This window comes from Acanthochromis polyacanthus, chromosome 1 (assembly GCF_021347895.1).
Source record: "Acanthochromis polyacanthus isolate Apoly-LR-REF ecotype Palm Island chromosome 1, KAUST_Apoly_ChrSc, whole genome shotgun sequence".
Lineage (NCBI taxonomy): Eukaryota > Metazoa > Chordata > Actinopteri > Pomacentridae > Acanthochromis > Acanthochromis polyacanthus.
The window spans coordinates 17,131,307-17,153,316 of NC_067113.1; the positions used below are offsets into that span (position 1 = coordinate 17,131,307).

At 42.5% G+C, this 22,010-nt stretch overlaps 1 protein-coding gene across 3 annotated transcripts in view; it reads right to left on the reverse strand.

Moving 5' to 3' along the window:
* The window catches only part of fsip1 (fibrous sheath interacting protein 1), a 38,018-nt gene that overhangs the window by 362 nt on the left and 15,646 nt on the right, over positions 1–22,010 (reverse strand). For 2 of the 3 annotated variants that reach the window (XM_051945702.1, XM_022211889.2), the window contains exon 9: positions 14,028–14,180. The exons of the other annotated variant lie outside the window; for it this stretch is intronic. In XM_051945702.1, coding sequence (XP_051801662.1) covers positions 14,028–14,180 — 153 coding nt within the window. The remainder of the gene's footprint in view (positions 1–14,027; positions 14,181–22,010) is intronic. 3 annotated transcript variants of the gene reach the window in all.

A 22,010-nucleotide genomic window follows, 5' to 3' on the forward strand; every position in this document is an offset into this window, starting at 1 on the left:
ATATATTTATCATTTCATTGATAAAAAAAAAAAAAAAAACCTTTAAGGATGAATTCATGGAAAAATAAATCCCAGAGCATGTGTGTGTCTGGATGTCACCATATCCAGTTCACATGTGGCTAATATTAAGAAGTGACGACAGAATATCATCTTCCTAATGTCCTCCCTAAATTTTTCCCATTACAAATATCCTTTACTGGGCTTCAAACTCAGTTTTTGACAAATCCAGGCAATGTGTTGTATTACCAGCAGCAGCACAGCATAATACCATGCTGTGCTGCTGCGGCCGTCCCCGCTGCTTAGCTGGAAGCTGTCTGAAAAACACTTCCAGTTGGATGTGAGTATTGTTTTTCTGCAGATAAGCCAGACTCATTGCAGGCGGCCCAGGGCAACATGTGAGTCCAGGGATGAAAGCCAGCCTTCTTAAACTAGGTTATGAAGAAAAAAAGCCTTTAAAGCGAAATAAATGTCACTATCTATTCATGGGAGTGATGTGTAGTCTGGCAACTGTCAGTTCAGATTTTTTAATGAATTGGCCGTGTAAGCCTCTAATTCCTTGATAGTGACGTGAGGTGAATCATGTACCTGTGCACGAGTGCATCATAGACAGTTGCCATCTCTTGGTGCGTCGTTCTTTGTTTAGACAGCTGCAACTCAACAGTCAATTCGTTCCAATAATATCAACTCGTTGCCTTCACTGACATGAGCAGATTGCCAAAAACGTGTCGAGAAGAGCCAAATGTTAAACCTCTGAGATGAATGGTACTCGTCGTCGTCACACTCCTAGCATGTGCACTCATGTTTGCAGCCATCATTACACATTGATCGCAATGTCCCTGGCCATCAAGTAAGGATGTCCTGTTCTAGTTATTCTGACCTTAATACTGATCCAACTCTTCAGGCAGCATTAAGTGTGTCTTTTTTATTTATTTTTTGCCATTTACGGTCAGTGGAACACGCAAGGAATACAATCCTGACATATTATAACCTCCTAAAAGGTATGCCGTGTTATAAAACTGCGGCAGTTTTTAGATGCACAGATAGAAAAACAACCCTAAAGTGTAACAAAATCAGGTATCAGGAAAATAGAGCACAGGGTGACCCATCACCACGCACTCTGTCCTGACAAAATGTGTCCATGCAGTTGTTTTCACCTCATCGTCTTCCCACTGAGTCACCCCAGACAAAATCACATTCCTGTGTCTCATCTAACTGCTCTAGCCAGAGCAAATGCTCTTCATCGATCATCTGTCGACCAGACCACCTTCTGAAACCCTCCAGCTTCTCACCAGGACCCAGTTGCTGATAGATATCTCCACCAGATGATGCTGTCCGTGTTCAAAGTCCTACAGAATGTAATGACACCCTTTAGGTCATGGCCGTTTGGGCCATGTTACTCATTTAAGACCCCTGTGACAACCCTCGCAATTACCCGGACCATATGATCTTCTATCAACTGCCACGAGACCAAAGCCACCTCGAACACATTCCAACCCTGGTGCCCCCTGCGGCCTTTGACATGCATGTAGCAAGACTCGGCCATTTGCCTGTGGACTTGACCTTCACCTCTAAACTTAAAGAGGGTCAAGGAAAGATCCCATATGCTTGGTAACTATTAGTCTCTCGGTATTTTAGATCCACTTAGCCTCCCTTCCATGTTTATTTTGCTTTTAAAGGTATAGTAAACATGCTCAAAAAGCAGTTACTTGCTTGTAATGGCAACTCCAACGTACATTTTTACAAACATAAGTGAGTAATTACTGCAACTTGAGACAGGAGGCACAAAAAAAACCTCACTGGTCAGTTACAGGCATCTCAGTATTTTCAGTCTACATGAATGTGGCAACTGGCTGGAGTATTAATGGTCAGAAATGCCCCTAACTAATACCAGCCGTCCTGGAAATGAGAACTGCAATACTTTCCAATAGACAGGAGGGAAACAGAGAGCGAGGACAGAAAGCGGGACTTTTTACTGCTGTGACAAATGCTACAACTCTTCAAAAGTGGTTGACCTCAGGTGCCCTCAGTAGTGGGGAGGCCAAGGGTGTCTGTGGGTGACTGATGTGTACCTTCCTGTCTGACTGTCTGTCTGTCTGCTCGCTATCTGCCAGTCAAACTCCTTCACTTCTCTTCAGTCGAGGGCTTCTGCTGCCCGGTGCGTACCAAACTAATTTTGGGAGAGAAAATTGCTGCGATTACAGGAAAGCTGTCCAAAGAAAATATATGATAATTCTGATGGAGGCGCGCCTGGAGAGTATCCTCCTCCTTCCACTGGGTTATCACCGAGACAGGAACAACAGTGTTAGGCTTGGTTGAAAGCTCGTAAACACAGCATTCACTTATCAGAGCGATTCCGCAAGAGCAGGAAAAGATAAGTTTTGTTTTGAAGCCGTCTTGGGTGGCTTCTGTGCACACGTCCAACACACTGCAAGAAAAGACATAAATGCATTAATGCAAGTCTCCAGTCAGAGGAAGAGGAGCTGGGCGAGCCGCTACATTTGAGGCTGGTGTTGGAGTTTTTCCCAGCCATACATCCTCTGACATAAACATGTGAAATACAAGCTGGAGGTGGAGAATCTATAGAATCACGTAACAGTGACAATTCCTCCTCGCGGAAAGTTATGGTCCTTTGACAGTTTTATGAAAAGACAGCACACTATCTCCTCTGCTTAACTGACACTGACTTATTGATCACTACTCAGAAATAGCAGCGGAGGAGTGACATCATATTTGTTTGCTTTTTGACTGCCATGTTCTCTTCCATCATCACGTTTGATTAAAGTGTATCCAAACATTGCTGCAGTTTTAAACTCTCACCCATTTTTCCGCCTCACTGACTCACTGCTGCTTCTGAGAGGTGCCACGACTTCAGCTGTAACACGTCAATGAGGAAACAGCGTTGGCGGTAAATAGATACCAGTTATTCCATGAATAATAAGAGCAGGTGCTGACCCGGGCGCGTTGCAAGAAGCCAGTCAAAACATTGATCACAACTGACTCATCTCTAAAACACACATTTGGAGCCTTAAAGTTAAATATGTCAGTTGGTTGTTGCCATTAATTCTGCTGCAGACATGTCATGCTGCTTCCTTTGCTCTTGCTTGAAGGAAAACGTCTGTCCATGTCCTGTTCAACAATTCTTGACATTCATTGTCTTTAATCCTCCTGCTGTCTTCACTTACGGGTACTCCAAACGGGCATTGTTTCTTTGTCTGAAAAAAATCCAAAAATTCAGCAAAAAATTCCCCAAATTTCTGACAATTTGCAAAACCTTCAGGAAGAAAATTCCAATAATTCCTTAAAAGTTTCACTTAAAAGGATTTTTGAAAAAAAAAAAAATCCTCCAAATTTGGCAAGAAAAGTCTTGCAAATATTTTCAAAAAATGAGTAAAAATCTTTCAAAAAAAATCCTAAAAATATCTAAAGTGATTACATATATATATATATATATATATATATATATACACACATATATATATATACACATATATATACATATACACATATATATACACACATATATATATATATATATATATATATATATATATATATAGATATATATATATATAGATAGATATAGATATATAGATATATCAGTAAAACATCAAATATTATATTCACAATATTCCCAAAAAATGTGAATGTTCTTAAAGAAAAAAAAAATCAACCAAAATCCAGCGAAATTCACTGGATTTTGGTTGATTTTTTGTGAATGTTCTTAAGAAACATTTTTAACATATATTTTTTTCCACCAAAAAATGTTCAAAGATTTCCCCAAAATGATGAAAATGTGGACACCAGAAGTTTCACTGTGATCTGCCCCCCCCAACACACATTTTCAAACTTTAAAATGGGTCAATTTTGACCTGCAGGACAAAATGAAGGTTAATGTCATTTGTCATCTTCTGCTTTTGCATTTGAATAGCTGCAAAATCATGCTGAGTAAAATATGTTCTCTATCCTCCAGAGTCTTCTGATAAACAATAGCAAGACAGGTGAGCTTCAGGCCTCTGGTAAAAGATTCTTGGTCATTCTCGGTGTCAGTTTCCCACCAGGAGAGGAATCTGACAAAGACAGAGTTGTTCAGCCCTCTGGCTATCTGTCCTGCAATAGACCACCCCCTCATTGCAGCTCACTGCTGGCTGCTCTACACAAAGGATGCAGGTCCACGTTTACTACAAGCGTGGGCTGCTCAGTTTTCAAGGTCACCGACTTCAGTCACATACCTGAGCTTTATCAGCCGCAGAGCCAGAGGCCAGTTCTCCACTAATACAAGGAGGAATTCTATTCATTACACTCCTATTCAGATGTGGAGACTGACTCAAGAGGCACGCCCGCAGTACTCTCGGCTATAGTATACCTATGACATCACCATGTGTGCATCATGTCAAATGTCAGATAATGTGGATAAGACAGATAATAACTCACCTCAGGGACTTTCTGGGCAAACTGATTAAAGTCTGTCTAATGTAGTGATTACTGGCTGAATCCCAATATCCTCACGTTACCCTGTCATCTCACACAAGACACCCAGCACATGTACCGAGTGAAAATAAAGCGCATTTGGACACGTCATTGATGTCTTTGTGCACGTGACTTACAGTTCATCTGAAGTATTCTCATTTGTCAAATGCTTGTGGTTTATTGTTTCATGCTTTTTTAAAAATATCTATAGCCATTTTTGTATGAATATACATATGAAAATACATTAATCACTCCCCTGCTCAGTGTCAGCAAACCAGCAGAGCTACAAGCAGGTGACAAATTAAAGGAAAAATCTGAACTCTTGTCCCTACAGTCAGTGGTTCTATTGTGTTGTGGGGGATATTTTGATGGCATGATTAAAGAGATAAGAGGGAAGGACCACTGTATATCAGTACGATGTAGTTCTGAGTGATCACCTTTATCATGTAATGAAACATTTCTATCCGGATGGCAGTGGCATGACATGAGGTGTCTCTAAATGGGTTGATGAGTATGACAATGATGAAAATCCTATGCTACAGCCTTCACAGTCACCAGATCTAAAGCAATTAAACACCTACTGATATTGAGGACTGAAATATTAAACAGTGCTCTCCATCATCATCAATGAAGCACCAAATGAGGGATTATCTTTTGGGATAATAGTGCTCATCCCTCCTAAAACTTGAGTCAATGTCAAAGTGCAATAAAGCTGCTCTCAAGGCATGTGGTGACCCCAAATCTTACTAAAACAATTAATTTTCCTTTAATTTGCCACATAGGCCTACATTAGTTTTGTGTTTTACCTGTAAGACCCATGTGTCAGTTCCTTTGTTCATCACAGCCATTCAAGCACACTTTGGATGGTAGTAGAAAAAGGTTTTTAGCAGCAACAGGTTCAAAATGTTATTTTTCCTGCATCACTTTGTATACAGTGACTGAGAACATTGATTTTTAGAGGACAGTCCCATTGGTGGCTTGGCCAATTTTGTTAGATTTTGCTTACTCCAATATGTGATTTCAACACTACATATGTTTTTCTATGACAGGTTCAAGTGTTGAGGTCACAGGACAATGTGTTGCTGTGAGTTTTGACTGTGTTGGCATCAGCACCTAGCTAGACCATCGTTCTTTCTAAATGAGCACTGAGGGTGAGAGAGCTGCTAATGAATCAGCAAATGTTCAACATGACCAAAAGGTATCATCTAGTGGGAATTAGTGACTTAGTTAGCAGGCAAGGAGAATCACCTTTCACTTTCTGAGCTTGCTGAGTAACACACGGCCTAAATCTCTGACTGCACATAAGCACTTCAGCATTCAAGGACCACACAGGCTAAGATGTGCTCCATAAATGAAACCATGTGAGAGCTGACAGAGCCCAACGCCAAATGTCAGTCGGTGGCTGCCAGGTTAAATGCCATCAGAAAATTAGACACTGTTTCCACAAGTATGTCCACAAACAGCGTCGCCTTTCATTGCGAAATTGATCACATTTTCTTTTTTTTCCCCCCCTTGTGTCTGCATTTATTCTCATTGTTTAACTCCATGGAAAGGGTGTCAACACTTTATGAGATTAATGCATATTTTAGTCTTGCAGCCAAATATCTTATTTAGTACAAGCGTGTGACCATCACCAGCCCTCCCTGAAAGCTAAGCTTACACTCTATTACAATTCCCTGTTAAGAGCCAGGGAGGGCAGTGCTACACCTCAGTGGTGATGTGAGGGGAAACAAAGGGTGGACAAGACGAGACAGGACGGACAGGGACTAGCTAGCGGTGCTATTACATCTGAAGAATATCAGGTGCTGTGTTATTCCCGACTCATAATTACCCATCAATAAGACAAACAAACGAACGCATACACAAAAAAACAGAAAACCAACCAACCAAACAAAAATAAATAAATAAATGAATAAATAGCCAGACAGTACTGAACACCATAGCTTTGGATGTCATGTTAGTGTAGAGTGGAATAGGCCAGAAGAAGATACTAGAGAAAAGGAGAGTGGGTTTAGTGTGAGATTAGACTCTGGAGAGAGTCTCAGCACATTCTGGCGGGTCCCATCACTGCTCAACAGCGGAGCTTGACAGGAGCTGGTGGGACCTGAGCAAACATGCACATGCAAGTGTGAAAGACCCCGAAGCCTAAAACAGCCATCACAGCAATGCAGGGCCAAGCCGACAGGGTGCCCCCCCCCCCCCCAACCCTCCAGGCAGCAGGAGCCACAGGCGGCACCCCCAGAGAGCAACCGGGGCCACCGTGTACCACACGGACCCCGAAGACAAGAGGGAGCAGCCACCGACACCCCCAGCACGCCAGAACCGACCCAGGCAGCCCGGGGCAAGAGGACCCACCCGCCACCCAAGCCCCAACCCCACCCGCCCCAGCCCCCACCAGAACCCCGCACCCCACCACCCCACCCCCAAGAGGGCTGATGGCCCCAAGCAGCCAGGAAGCCAGACACAGGGGCAGAGCGCCCCACCGAAGGGACGGCAACCAACCCATTACTGGGCGGGCCACCACCGGAGGCCGGCCAGAGGGAACCGGAGCCGGGTCCCAATGCGAGTCCAGAGGGCAAAAATGGACAGAGAGGTGGGGCCCGGCGACGCCAACGGGGAGGCACCCCACATACCCCCCCGCACCAGCCCCCGAGCGAGCACAGTACACCCAAGGCCCCCACATCCCGCAACGCGAACTGCCACCCTTCTCACCACATTGCCCATCGTTCCCACCCCCACCTGCCCTTGGGGCCCTAGCTGTTGTGTCCCTATATGTTCCTAAAGGTTGCTATTTACAGTGAGGTGTGAAAAATGTGAAGTGCACAATAAGAGGCAGTCTGGTGTGGATCCGGCCCAAGAGGACAGAGCAGTGGGGGAGACAGGTAGCAAGACCACCAGTACCGATGCAGAGGGCCCCCAGAGCCAAGAGGCAAGGGACCAGGGAGAGCCCACATGAACCAACTGGCCCAGCCAGTGCAACAACCTGCTGCGGAGCTGCAGATCAGAGCAGCGCCCCGGCAGGCACCATAGCCCCAACACGGGCCAGCTGCACGCAGCACCCCACCCTGAAGGGGGGGACCAGGCCGCGCCACAAGGAAGCGAGGGCCACAAGCTGCCATGCCCACCCAGGAGCCGGCACGCCAAGGACGCAGGGCGCCCACCCCGCAGCGCCCCCGAGACCCCACCCACCCCACCACACCCCAGGACAGCACCAGGCCCGGATGGAGGCCCCCAGCCAGCAGAAACTGGACTCCAGTGGCAGCACGCAGGCCAGGATACAGGCCTGTGCCCAGGTGAGCCAGAGCCACCCCTCCAGAGAGACCACCCAGCCCCCATGCCAGACCCCCTGGCTGCAGGGGGCCACAGGCCCCCCCAGGAGAGGGAGAGGGGTGAGGTGGAGCGGGCAGGCAGGAGAGGAGGGAGGAGGAGGGAAGCAGAGCAGGAAGGGACAGGGGAGTAACGGAGGGACCGACCCACCCCAAGCCCCAGGACCAGCCAGGCGCCCCAGAAGAGATCAGCCGTCGACATCCCCGAGGCCCTGGGAGAGCGTGCAGACCCAGCAGACCCAGAGCTCAATGGGGGAGACACCAGAGACACCCACCCCCAGGGAGAGGGTCACGAGCCACCCCGACTCCGCAAAGCCAGAGAGCAACCCCGGGAACCATAGGGAAAGGACACCACCAGTGCATGCACACGGCCTTGAAGTCCATTGTGCTATCCATCTTTGAGAGTTGAAGGGTTAATAAACTGAAATAAAGCAGAGGAAAGTTAGACCATATGCACAGACAGAACAGGTATTACAATTTTTTTTTTATGGGGGCAGTGGCATACGCCCACATACAAGCAGGAGCTATAGATTAATATTTAATGAATTAATAAATGGAGACCATTTTTCTTTAAATGAGTCCAATTGTTTTTTCCAGGTAGCAGATATTCTCTCCAGTGAAATGTGTTCTGTGAGGAGGTTCAGCCAATGGATGATGTTGAGGGCTTTCTTATCTTTCCAGTTAACTAAAATAGTTTTTTTGGCAATGGCGATAGCTGCAAGTGTGGGTCGGATGTGGATGTCCGGTAAGGCCGTTAGCGTTAGGTCACCAATTAGGCAAATGTTCGGGGAATGTGGAATCCCACAGCCCAAAATATCGGAGAGTTTCTGTGTGATTAGTGCCCAGAATTAATAGAGGGGTGTACATAGCCAAAGAGCGTGAAAATATGTGTCAGCCATGTTTTGGGTGCATTGAGTACATGTGTCTGAGTTTGAGAAGCCCATTTAATATAATTTATATTGGGTTATATGCGTTCTATGAAGAACCTTAAATTGGATCAGTTGTAAGTTGGTGTTTTTTGTCATTTTAAATGTGTTGTCACAGATCTGGGTCCAAAAATCAGAGTCAAAGGATTTGGACAAGTCTTCTTCCCATTTGTGAGTTGGTAGGTGAATAGAGTCTGTCTTTGAGAGTAAACTATAAATTTTTGAGAGGTTCTTTTTGTTTCTTGGAGACAGTTTTGTAACGTATTTAACAAATTCAGGTGGCTGTAAATCAGTTGGCTGTGAAGTAGACTGAAGCGATGGAATTCTGTGCCACGAGGGTTAAAACAAGATAATTTCATGATTGTTTAACAAGATATTAATATGCATTTTCTTAAAACAAGTCCCTCCATCTTGCTGAAAGGTCACTTGGTAAGTGAACTTATCTTAATTCAAGTGGGATGAGATGTTTTGACTAAAAATAAGACACAAATTTGGTAAGATTTTGAGTTTTTGCAGTGTACTCAGACGGTATAAATTTCAGTAGTGGAGAACTGGAGTGTGACAAACTGTATGCAACAAAGCAAAGTAGATAATAAAAGATGCTGAGAGAGAGAAAATCCTGTTTTCCCATAGCTCATCTTTTCTGGCCATCCTTGGTAGAATTCTATGGATTAAAAAGCCAAGAAACTGCAGAGCTGGCAGAACCTGAGCAATGAATCTAACATATTCAGGCCAGCTGTGGCCTGAAACGGCAGCTGTGTGTCCGTCATAACCCTGAGATGATGTAGATGTGTGCTCATGCAACACCCTGCTCTGCTCAACATCTTCCAGCTAAATCCTGATTACAACTTTGATTTTTACACTTCAGAGCACTGTTGACTTAAACCACACTGAAGAACATTGTACTGGCTAATGTAAGAGAGAAAACATGATTGATAGTGTTGGCCTGAATAGAACAAAACTGCAGCGTGGAGTTATCCTGCTTTACAGTAAATGCTGGGACTGTCCTTCCTTTTACAGTTGATCTAGGAGTGCAGCCAAATGAACTTGCAGGAAAACTAGCACCATATCAGCTGTCACCATATCATTAGCGCAAAACAATGGCAGTCGTACAAATAATGAGTTGTTTCAGGAAAGGCCAAGACTCTGCTGCACAAACAAATATTAACAATGGAAACTAAAAAAATAATCAAAGGTGAGGAGAGATTTTACTTTGGCAATGAGGAGAATTTCTCTGGAAAGGGACGTGTTTGGATTGAGAGACAGGAGAAGCAGAGATGACGCAGAAAATTCTTAAGGAGTCTCAGATCTGAATCCAAGTCAACACCGCTTTGATAAAATAAATCACTGCAAAAAAAGGTAGTTCAGGTACATCTCGAAACTAACAGGTAAATTCTTAACATCACATGCTGGAATAAATCAAACTCAGAGAGGGCAACCTGTCGTCACCCACACAATGTAGGAGACAAAACAATCAATATATAAGTTTGTAGATATGCTACTGAAAATGTTTTTACGTCAAACATGTTATTAAAATACATTCTATCACTGCAACTAAACAAAATAACACGATTTCTCATAAGGGGACAAAGCTTTATCTCAGCCACAGTGACCGTTATTGTACATAAATACAGTTTGCTTAAAGAATAAAGAATTCTTTCAGAATAACATGCTGCTAAAAAAAAGTATGCCTTTTAAAGGGAAATGCAATACGGCAGATGTAGAATCATTCTATACTTGTGGTTAAATAGTTAAAAAAATTATATCCTGCGTCTTGACTGAAAAACTCTATGCTTAATGGAAAACTTCATGAGGTGAAGGTAAGGTCTGACGTAGAAGTCACAAGACCTACAACCACAGTGCTAAGAGAATCTGACACTTAAACTAGGCTCCATAATTATATAGATATTATGATAATGGAGGTTTGCATTGGTCAAAATACAATGATCAGATAGACTACTAAAGTCCGAGAGACTTCACTCCATACATTCTTCTCATGTTGTTTCATGCAAGGTATAAAAAAGGAGACAACCCCATCAAAAATAGAACTCCATTACCACGGCTAAAATCAAATTGAAAAGGGAATATAGACCACAATTCTCAGAAATTACATCTGATGGTTCTCATTGACAGTGTTTCTCACACTTGTCCTCCTTTGTACTTATATTGAAATTAATCCCATTTTTTAGTGCGATTTTATGAAAAAAAAAGCAGTTAATTTCTGCAATGGGACTTACTTGTCAAGTCTATAAATCTATTATTGTTTTTATTACTCCACCAAGGAAAGTGGTGGAGTTATGCAACAATCGCAATTGGTTGTCTGTCTGTCTGTTAGCAACATTACTCAAAAATGGGCAAAGGGATTTCGCTAAAATTTTCAGGGAAGGTCAGTAATGACACAATTACCAAGCGAACTGATTTTGGCAGTGATGCATCGTTTTAGTCTGGATCCATAGATTTGTTAAAGATTTCCATATCATTGCGAGATAGCGTCACAGCGTCTCTGTACGAGAACAAGTGAACACTACTTCTAGCCTAGCCTTGCTAGACAACCCACGGCAACGAATTTAATTCTCTGCCAGGGTGGGTCTAGTTACCCCTCGGTAAGCCTCGAGGTTGGATGCTCCTAAAACTGGCCGATGAATCACCATGAAGTGGAGAGTCAGAAGGCGGGCGTAACTAAGTGACGACAGAGGCGCGACGATTCTGACAGAAACAACCGGAAACAACTAGCCTAGCCGCGCTAGACAACGCACGGCAACGAATTTAATTCTCTGCCAGGGTCGACAACAAAAATGACAACAGTCGTTGAGCTCCATTAGCACGGACTCTGAATAATCTTTCTGTTAACATGTCTGTAATATACTTGAGCTTCACCCATTGACTGTATAAATAAGGCTTCACCGAACTACCGCATCCTCTGATTTCCGGCACTCTAGGAACTACGTCGGTCTATTCGTTGCGCTGATTGGTTGTATACCTACCCAATTGCTGCAGAGTGATTTGAAAGTCAACCTTTTAGCCCGCCTCCCTCCCTGTCGAGAGTTCCTAGACTCTTGTGTCTTCAGACTTGGGTCTAGCGCGGCTAGGCTACACTACTTCAGCTGCCTGCTGACAATCACATGATTGTAATCCTACTACAAATCAACCGCTACGGACCACGAATTGTTTAAAGATTTCATCCGTTGGACTGAGTAGCCTTGGCAGAGTACTGCACTCTGAGTGCTTTTCTTGTTTTTCTCATGTTTCAAACATGCTGAATGAAAAACATCATTTAGACAAAAGCTTCTTATAACTCCTCTGTGCTGTGGTTAATAAGCTGATTCTGATCTGATTTTAAGCCTACACATAATAAGCTTAAAAACGAACACACAACACAGTAAATACTTTAAAATTCTAATATGATTGTGCTTCAAAGTAGTTATGGTTGACAGAGGCTGTGGGTGTGTAGGCTAACAGGACAGTTGAATCCCCAAAGATATGTCTATCATCATCAAGTGTCCGATGTGACTGTACTCAATGAATGGCCGGATAATTAATGTTGCTGCTAGTATTATCTCCCTTCCTTTCATAAAGAATGGTATCTTTAACAGTGTATCTTATGCTAAAGGAGATAAGAAAGGAAACACTTTTTCTTGGCATGTAGAAAATCTGCTCTGCTCTTATCATGGCTGCCACTTACTACAGACATTTCTGTGTCATCTCACTTATTTAGGAACTTTCCAAAGCAAAGAAAAGACTTTGGATCACAACCTTGTCTCCTGATTGGCTATTACAATCTGAACAATTGAAATTGTGAATTTCTCAACATAGCAATTTCTTATTTAGAACAGTGTGTCTTACTGTTCACACATAGGAAAATCTTTTTCAGTCTTGTTGGCACTTTCTTAAAAGCGTAACTCTTGGGCATTTGATAGACACAGGCTCTGATCTCCTCTTAGTTATCATGCTCTCATATTTCAGACAACACCAAACTATGCGCAAAGTCTGCATAGCTAATAAACACTTCAGGTGCAAAAACACTGTCTGAGAGCATTTGAGTTATGGATGCTATACAAATCAACTTTATGAGAATACTGCAGCTGTGTGGAGCTGTTTGAGAATGTCCTCCCAGACAAATTCTGCACAAATAAATCTTTGCTAACCACAAAACAAGCCCGGTGGCACTAAGAATACACGCTGTGAGTGTGCTGTTTACATTGAAGTCACTTAGTCACTTAGTGACACTATATAAATTGCAGTGACACGCAGCTAAATGCACAGAGTGGGTTGTAGCAACAGTCGTTAAGAGACTGGTGGGTTTGATGTTTTGTGATTATCATGAAAGAACAGTTTTCTCAAACAGAGCTTGGCCTAATTAGCAAAAAATTCCATTTGTGTTTCCTAAATTAGGCCTCCGTTGCATGGCACGATGCCTTGTGATGTACGGGTGTGGCTGCCACTTAGTGTTTTTATTGCCACACCGAAAACGGCATCTTTTATGTTTAAATTAGGCATATATACATCATGCTGTGCTTCATCAGTGTGAAAACCAATGTCAAAGGCAATATATTTGCAGCTGTGAGGAAGCAACAGAGGGTTTGTTCCACAGGACCGGGAGTAGCTACCTGTTTGAGCAATGACAAAATTAAGCACAAAATTTATCTAGAATGTTTTCCTTTCCTTGCACGCAAAACTTCATCAATGTCAGAGAAAGCAGAAATCAGGCCCATCCACCTTTGTTCTTCAACATTCCTGCGTTGTGCCTTTAGCTACAAGGCTTGGCAATAGAGGGTCAGTTCCCTGGTTGTAACTCTGCAGAGGCTCCTAAAACCAGACGGAGCTAAATAAACGGTTTCTAGGAAACGCTGTGAAGTGAGGACATCGCATCTCGGAGAAGAATGTTAGAAAGCAATGAAACCCAGTGAAGGACCATCTCCGTCCTCAGATCAACCCAATTACAAAGAAAAGTAGAGCAAGACATGTAAGTGCACAGTTAAAAAAAAAAGATATCAAAACATACTAACAAAGTGTAAACTGTGAAGAAAGCTTGTTGTTGATCTAAAGAAAGAGAAGAAAAACGTAAGAAATAAGGAAAAAATATGGGTCTGCAGAGACGGGAATATTGCATGTGATTTCATCGTCCCCCAGTGAGAATGACAGAGAAAGAGCTGTGTGCTTGTAATAATTTGTCACACACATGTCTACAGATGAACTCTGAGTAGTGTTACACAGATACTGAGTGGATGCAAGCACTTGTGTGAATGCGAGCATGTGTTCTCCTGTGTGTGTGCGTCTGTGTAAATGAACAGAGCTGCTTTGAACTCACAGTCATCTCCTGGCCTTGGCCCAGGATCTCCAGCTGCTGTTGGATCTCTCTGAGCCGCCTCTCCTGCCCTCTCCTCTCCTTTATATCCTGCAGGACCTTCTCTCCTGGCTGCAGGTCCCCAATGCACTTCCAGCCAGCCCTCGAGCCAGGGCCCTGATACACAACAGACATGATTGGTTCTCACGGGGATCAAACAACTCATTTCACATGGGTACCCTTCAAGAGCTCCACTCACAGTTCGAGGAGGTCACTTGGAAGCATTTAAACAGGGACAAAATTATACAACAGCTCACAACAATTAATTTATGTGAAGCTTTCCATTCCTCGAGGACTCCTAAAGATGCGGAGATGAATATAAACCAATGGTTCTTACCTACTTTTGACAGGCATCACAGAGTAAAATCAGGTTCTCATTATAAGACCTGAGAAAGCGCAATACCTCAGCTATAGTCCACACGGGGTCCAACATAAATCACACATTTATGGCGTACACGTGCACCGGGTCGACACAATGAACCACGGGCCGCATCCAAAGCAAACTTTTAAAACGAGTCAGGAGGAAATAGGAGAGTCATGCCTGGAGGACCATCAACGGACAGCTGATAAGTGAGAAGCTTGTCTTTCCGACCACAGCATGGATCTTTTTCTTTGGGCCTCGGTCAACAGCGAGACAGCTATCCCAATTAAAGTCACTAGATCCAAATGACACGGATTAAGATGTCAGGTTCTTACAAATTGCTAGCGCTGATGCTGAGGTCACGGTGAAGGAATAGCTTGTGCAGATGCAGCACGAGGACCAGTAGGCGCTGAAAAGGGTTTGCTTCCACGCCGCCCACAATTTATTCCTTTCTAACTTAAGACGGAAAAAATGCTGCAGACAATGACCAGTCAGTGACCTGCACGAAGGTCATATTTTGACCCCTAAAAATAAACCGTAAGTCTATAAAAACAGCAGCTAGGTCAAAAAATTGTTGGGTCTGAGAGGATGCTGCCAACCGCAGGACTGTTTTGGAGTGTCGGTCCAGCGCCATGTGGTTGAAATCTGCATCTGTCTCGGTTAGTCTGGATGGCAGACAGGCGTGTGTATGATCTAATAATGGTGAAATTGATGGATATTTTATAAAATGTCGACATCTCAATAGGGACTTGCGTACGGTGAAATGGTAGGTTAGTGCAGACAGCGGGACGGAGCAGAAATTATGAACTTAAACATCAAGTTACTAAATCTGTTGTGACACATTTATGATAGGATGTAATCTCAGTTAAATCCACGGTAGGAGGGGAGTTCAGTAAAGTCAAGCCAGCACATTGAGATGAATGAATGCTTCTGTCCTTGCTAATAAGCAAAACAGACTACAGCTTACTCAGCTAATGTCATGTATCGCATTTACACAACTTTTAGGCAGCCTAATAGTACCAATGTAATTTAACTATAATATTCAAATCTTGGCAAAAACAAAAATCCTCAAAGTTTTCCTAAGTGTGTGTGGCCTCACCTAGCAGTGCTCTCTGTCTCCTTATAGGGAAATAATGACAGCTTCTATCTGAAGCCGCTTTTAAGTGGTCGTTACCAGAGCCCTTCAGTTAAGACTCACTCATCCTAGACTACAAAAGCTGGGACCACGACGGATCAGACTCCTGTCATGCACCAGAGTGAGAAACACAACATTCCAACCAGGAAAAATAAAAATTAAAGTCTAGCTTTACCACCATCCTTACACCACTAAATGCACGTTGCTAAAAAAGCCAGAATCTTTGGGAGAAACAGTTTATTTAATCTGGAAACGACAACTGCCCTACTTTTCAAAAACTATAGACTGTAAAGTTTAACAATGATAAAGCCGTCACTGGCCGCCTCCAATGACTCTGGCATGTTTGCTACATATTTTTATACTAAACCAATTGTCTCTGGTTAAATTAACACCCTATAAATTCTGGTGACTAGTAGGGGAAAGCCAAAAGTCTGTTTATAAACCTTACTAATCTGACCCTAATTACAGCAAAGAAGCACCATTTTTCTTTGCTTTCAACCCCTTGTTACGTCTGCGTCCTGGATCTTGTCTCACAGTAGTGTTGTAAGAGATGAAACAACAGCAAATCAAGCTGATCTGAGGGTTTACGGTTTTCGTTGCAGACACAATGAAGCTAAAAAGATCCAACAAACAAAATTAATAAGGTCAGATCTTTTTTTCATTCCAGAGAGACTTAAGTCCCACTAGCAGCTCTGTGAGGCTGAAGTTAGGATTTTTTTTTAAAATTGCAATACCACATGTGACCACTGGGAAAAACTGGCAGCAAGGCTGATTGGCAGTGTTGTAGTCTGACTTACTGGATGTAGACTGTGGGTATAAGCTTAAAATGTCATCCTGTTTTCTCCTATACTTGCTCTTTCTATGCATTACGGTTTCAAAATCCCCTTTACTACAGGAAACAGTAACAACCTCCAGGCAAGCTTGCAAGTTTTCCTAAGATTTTGATCCAGCAGTAAGGCAGATTTTTAACTATTTTACAATAGGCAAATATTCCATTAAATAATTCCCCTGTCACTGTTTTGAGGGGGTAGCCCTGCGACAGACTGGCGACCTGTCCAGGGTGTCCCCTGCCTTCGCCCGAGTCGGCTGGGATAGGCTCCAGCACCCCCCACGACCCCAGTGAGGATAAAGCGGTGTATTGAGGATGAATGGATGGATATTTTGAGGGGACACCGTTATTACATCCTTGGCTTAGCTGCACTCTAGGTGACTGTGATTGGTTTATAGAAGTACAAATAACTCCAGTGTTTTTGCCCCTTATAGAATGATAATGAGGTGCAGGCAGATCATTTTGCAGCACAGAACTAGCAGTACCATATCAAGCCCTTTCCAGATTAGGTGTGATAAATCTATGCTATGCCTGAGAACATTACATTACATTCTGTTCTAAAGACTTTGCTGTTGTTTATACTGTCTCTTCTGTTTGGTGCGAACCCCTGTGATTGGCTAAAATCTCCCATCATGGACCACATTTTCTAAAGCCTGAAAACAGAGCCAAGACAAGGGATATTAACATAATAAAATTCAGTGTGGAATTTTTTTACCTATCTTGCAAAAAAAATTAACATAAATACATTACCACCCGTGCAAACAGTAAACATTCGAGCAAACGTGCAGCAAACATGACCTAGATTGTCTACAAAGTTAGCCAGATATTGACCTCAGCGTGTCAAATTAATTCACATATAAAAGTATGATCTTGCTGCAAATCTGTGGCAACGTTGCCAAAGGTTAACTACAACCACTGGCCTGAAATCTAAACTTTCTGAGATTTCTGTGTCCTAGATTCATACCATTTGCATTGCTTAAAAAAACAACAACTGTAATTTATAAGTGTCATAAGAGGTTTATCTGGACAGATCTGTTCTTAGTCTTGAAATGAAACAGTAAATTCAAACAGATTTGAAATTGTTGGAAACCCTAAAATATGTCAATATATGCTCGCTTTGACAAATGATTTTTGACAACCGTGTGAAATCACAACTGTTTGGCTGATACCGAGTTCATTTCAGTTCAATATATGCTCTACTTTTGCAATGTTTTGCCGCTAATGTCTCCAAGAATACAGCTGATAGAGTAGTTCTAATAAACAAGAGTAGCAAGCCCAGATCCATTTCAAAGGCATTGGCTAGGACAAACAATAAATTAATCTTTGCTCTTGTGCCAGTCAAATTGTAGTAATGATTCATTTCTTGGAGGACATGATGCAAATAATGCTTCTTGACCTCATCAGACTCCAGCTATTGTTCCAATACATAACAGGATTTCTGCGTCTTCCTCTGGAATGTGTGACAGTTTTAACTGAATATGAGGTTAGACTGAGTGACTACCAGACTGAGCAGGGAAGAGAGACTGAGGTTCAGCTTATCTGAACATCAGTAAAATACTAGTAATTGGCCCTTGGAGTAGCCACTTGACATGACACTCAAAATCTCCAACAATCACATCATCTAACTGGGTCATGAGATTGCTGGGAGGCCACAAAGACCTGGATTTTGTTTTCCTTAAGCATGAAAAACATGTCAAACATAATTAGCTTGTTAGATAAAAGTATGTCAGCCTACCGATGAAATATCAAATAAATTCCACCGACTGACTCTGTATTAGTGTCAGGAGTTATCAAGTGCACCTTTGCAAAACTGGGAGTTTAACTCTGTCTGCCAAGTGCACCTTCAATCAGAGAGTAAATGTTATTAAAAGAGGGAAAAAATCATTCACGCGAGATATGACGACTCCTGAGAAGTTGTCCTAGTTTAACCCAAAGGTTCAGATTTTGCTTTGCCGCAGCATGATAAAGAGAAGCAAAACCTCACGTGCATTAAGTGATTATTAATATTCTGTGATCAATTTTCTGATCTCAAATAGAAACAATACATTCCATTCAGAGGCTGTCATGGCGTTTCAGTGTGAAACAGCTGCAGCGTTTGATGGATGACCTGCTGTTGTCCAAAGTGACGGAATAGGAGAAATAGTGGGGTCCATATGCAACACTTCACTTCAAATTGAGTGTGCTGCACATTGATGCTCCCATTAAAGGAGCATATAATTACATCATGTCAATCATATTACTTTTTGTTAGTGGAGGGAGCCTCTGGGATTGGTAGTCTGGTGCAACTTTCTCTGCTCCAATGTGGGCTGCATCAGTGGCGCCCCTCGCCAAATGCAACAGCTGGATCCTCTCATGGAGATGCAATGTCAGATACATCTCATAAACACTACACAAATATTTAGGTCACCGTCATGGATCCTGTAGCAATATGCATATTTTTTGCAACAGCATGTGAACTTCAGGTTCTTCAGGTTCACACTCGACGTTAAGGTTGACTGCCTGAAGCCAGACCGAAAACCGCTGTGACAGCTTGATAATCTCGTTGACACGCTAAACACAAGCTAAACAGGGACAGCGTCCTCTGAGGCAGCTAAGCCAAGGAAGTGTTAATGGCAAAAATCATGAAAGCTACCACGTGCTGCAGTGTCATTTGTGCAATGTGTGGCTTTTTCAGTCAATGTCTTCATACCTTTTAGAGGTGGGGAAGTTACATGTCATAAAGACTTCGGGGCATTTTGTAAATATAATGCAAAGAGTCACAAAAATCAGTCAAAGGGAAAAACACTCACTGGGTTTTTCCTTCCGAGACGTGATGTGGACGCTCGCCAGCATTTCAAATAGCAGTTTGTTTTAGCATGCAGTAGCCACAAAATAGCTCATTGGCCTTGACTCTCGGCTCTTTGTTATATTAAAAATGTCTGTTGGTCACATTAAGTCACCCAGTCATTAAAAAACAGGCTACACAAATAATGAAAGCAGCATGTTTTTGTTATACTCTCAGTTACTAGTTTATTAGGCAAAATGGAGTGCAGTCCAGTCCAATGACGCTGCTATAATTTCTATCTTTTCTAAGCATATAACTGAAGTATTGTATCAAGTCTACAATATGCAGTGATTTTTTTAGTTAGTGGTGGAGTGTGGCTACATTTGACTGCATAATTAGTGGATAATATTTTATCCACATCTGTGAGCCAAACACTTTTCAGTACAATACAAAGGTCTAGATCCAGCCTGAGAGGAATATACAAAATAACTGAGACACTACGTCAACAAAACTGACAAGGCCCCCCAGTTATTAGCAACTCACTGCAACTCCTTATTATACACTGATAGAATACAACTAATTAATTCCTGCTGATTGGAAAATATACCCGTCTGCATTTGCGAACAATTCGTCTTGTTAATGACTCCACTTCAAACAAGAGTGCTGCGATGATGAGAGAAAGCCGAAGAAAGCTGACTCACACCGAGACGCCTGCTGTTGTTCAGGACAGCACACTCCTTTCTTTCTCTTGCAGTGTCTCTCTGTTTTCTCTCCCTGTGTATCTCCTCAAATCTGAAGCATAGAAGGAGCTCTGGCTGTGCCACGTGGACCCAGGCTACCTGCCAAGGCCTGTCCACATGCCTTGCCACGAGCACTCCCTGTGAGAGCTCGAAAGCAAGCTGTTCGGAAGCTATGGCTGAGAGTCTCTTTACTTCTCTCTGTCTCTCGTATTTCTCTCTCTGTCTCTAGGGGCTGACATTTTGCCCAGCTATGACCTGTTCTCAGACAGAGGTGCCGCATGCCATATACTGTCTGATGCTGTCACTTTGGTAAGCAATACAAACAAATGTTTACAACCCCGCAGCACTCGCCTCACACAAAGACATAGTCTAACATAATTCTTTCCCCTCCCTAGTTCATAAAGTTACACCGTATATCAGTCAAATGCTGCTCCATAAGAGATATAGGGGGTATTTGTATATCACCATGTTAAAAATGCCCTAGATATGAAATTTGTTTGCCTCCAAGCTGTCGTGTCTCCCTCCAGAGGTCATGTTTTACATCAGCATTTTGGATGACTTGGTGATTGGTGGACATTCCTGAGCTATTAGAAGATTCACTTGTGGGTCATCTGGACTTTATACTTGCTTTCTTTTTCAGAACTGAGGGTGGTCTGGAGCAATCATCGTTGCATAGATCAAAACCTCCTGATGTGTCCTACAATCAAAGAAGCATGTTGAACGTGATGCCGTGTTAAAGTATCCGCACCACCTGTGCTTTCTCAGTAAATGGGCATAATCCAAAGAGCAATCAAAGTTAAAAAAAAAAAAAAACTGTCTGATCTGCTTGAAGCATTTCAGATTGTGGAAGACACTGTTGCATCTGCAGTCCCTTCAAACTATTGTAAATACTTCACAGTCTATTGCCTTTACTGTTAAAGAGATACTCATGGGGTCATCTCCACCCGTTTTGCTAACATAAAAGTAATTTTAAGGTTTGCCAAATAATGACACAGATGAAATAAATTTGAACTTAAGAAGCAGCCCTTGTTCAATATTTATCAATAGCATCTGGAAGGGGGAAAAAAAAATCCCTTCTGCAGTTCTTGTTTGCCAATGACAAATGCTGCATGTTATCAAGTGCAATGCTACATTTCACATGCAAGCAGTTTTGCACAATGAGCTGGAACTTTCTCAGTTGAGAAAATAAAAATATAGGACTGTGAGAATTGTCTGTGCAATGCTTAAAGTCTCTTTCAGTCATTGGTTAAATGTGTTGAACTCCATTTCAATGTATAGGATAGAGCGTAAATTTTTTTCCCCATGAGGATAGACTCTTTGTGCCTTAAAATGACTTATAGTGGTGGAAAAAGTTTTTGGACACCCTTAAAATTTTACACAATGTCAAATATTATCATGAAATATTTGTTGAAAAAAAAATCTTTTTTTGTATTCCAGAAGGTGTTTCTGCATTAGACAGACACAAACAAACGATATTTTTTTGTTTATTGTTTACAACAAAAACAAAATTCTTGACAGTTTCAATATGTCCGTTCCAACATTGCCGGCATCAAAGTCAACAAATAACAGAGAATGTGTTCAAAGCTGAACAAAAAATAAATAAACCATCACATCATCAAGTTAATATTTAGTAGTCCTGCCTTTAGCACCCAGTAGAGCTCTAATGCTGGCTGCCATGTTCCTCATGAGCCTTTCACACTGTTGAGGGGTAATCTTGTCTCATTCTTCTTGAGTTACTGCTTTTAATTCTTCTAAATTTTTGCTTGAGAGTAGGTATTGCACATGCTTCACCTGGATAATGCTTCGTCTGGCCTTCTGTGTACCCTCACTTTAGCAAGAGGAAGATAAAGCTGGAAACTGGACTCATCTGACTATAGACTCTGCTTCCATTTAATGGTTGTCAGGTTCTTGTGTGCTTGGTCCCACCAACGCCGGGCTAACCTCTGTCTTATTGATGAGGGGCTTCTTGACAGCCTTGTAGGACCTTAAGCCATGATCTGACAGTTAGTCACATACAGTGTGGGTGGAACACTGGACACCAGGTTGGTTTGAGCTGAAGCTCCTGTTTTGTCATTCGGTGTTTCCTGCGTTAGGTTCGTTGTCTTAGCCATTTTTGTC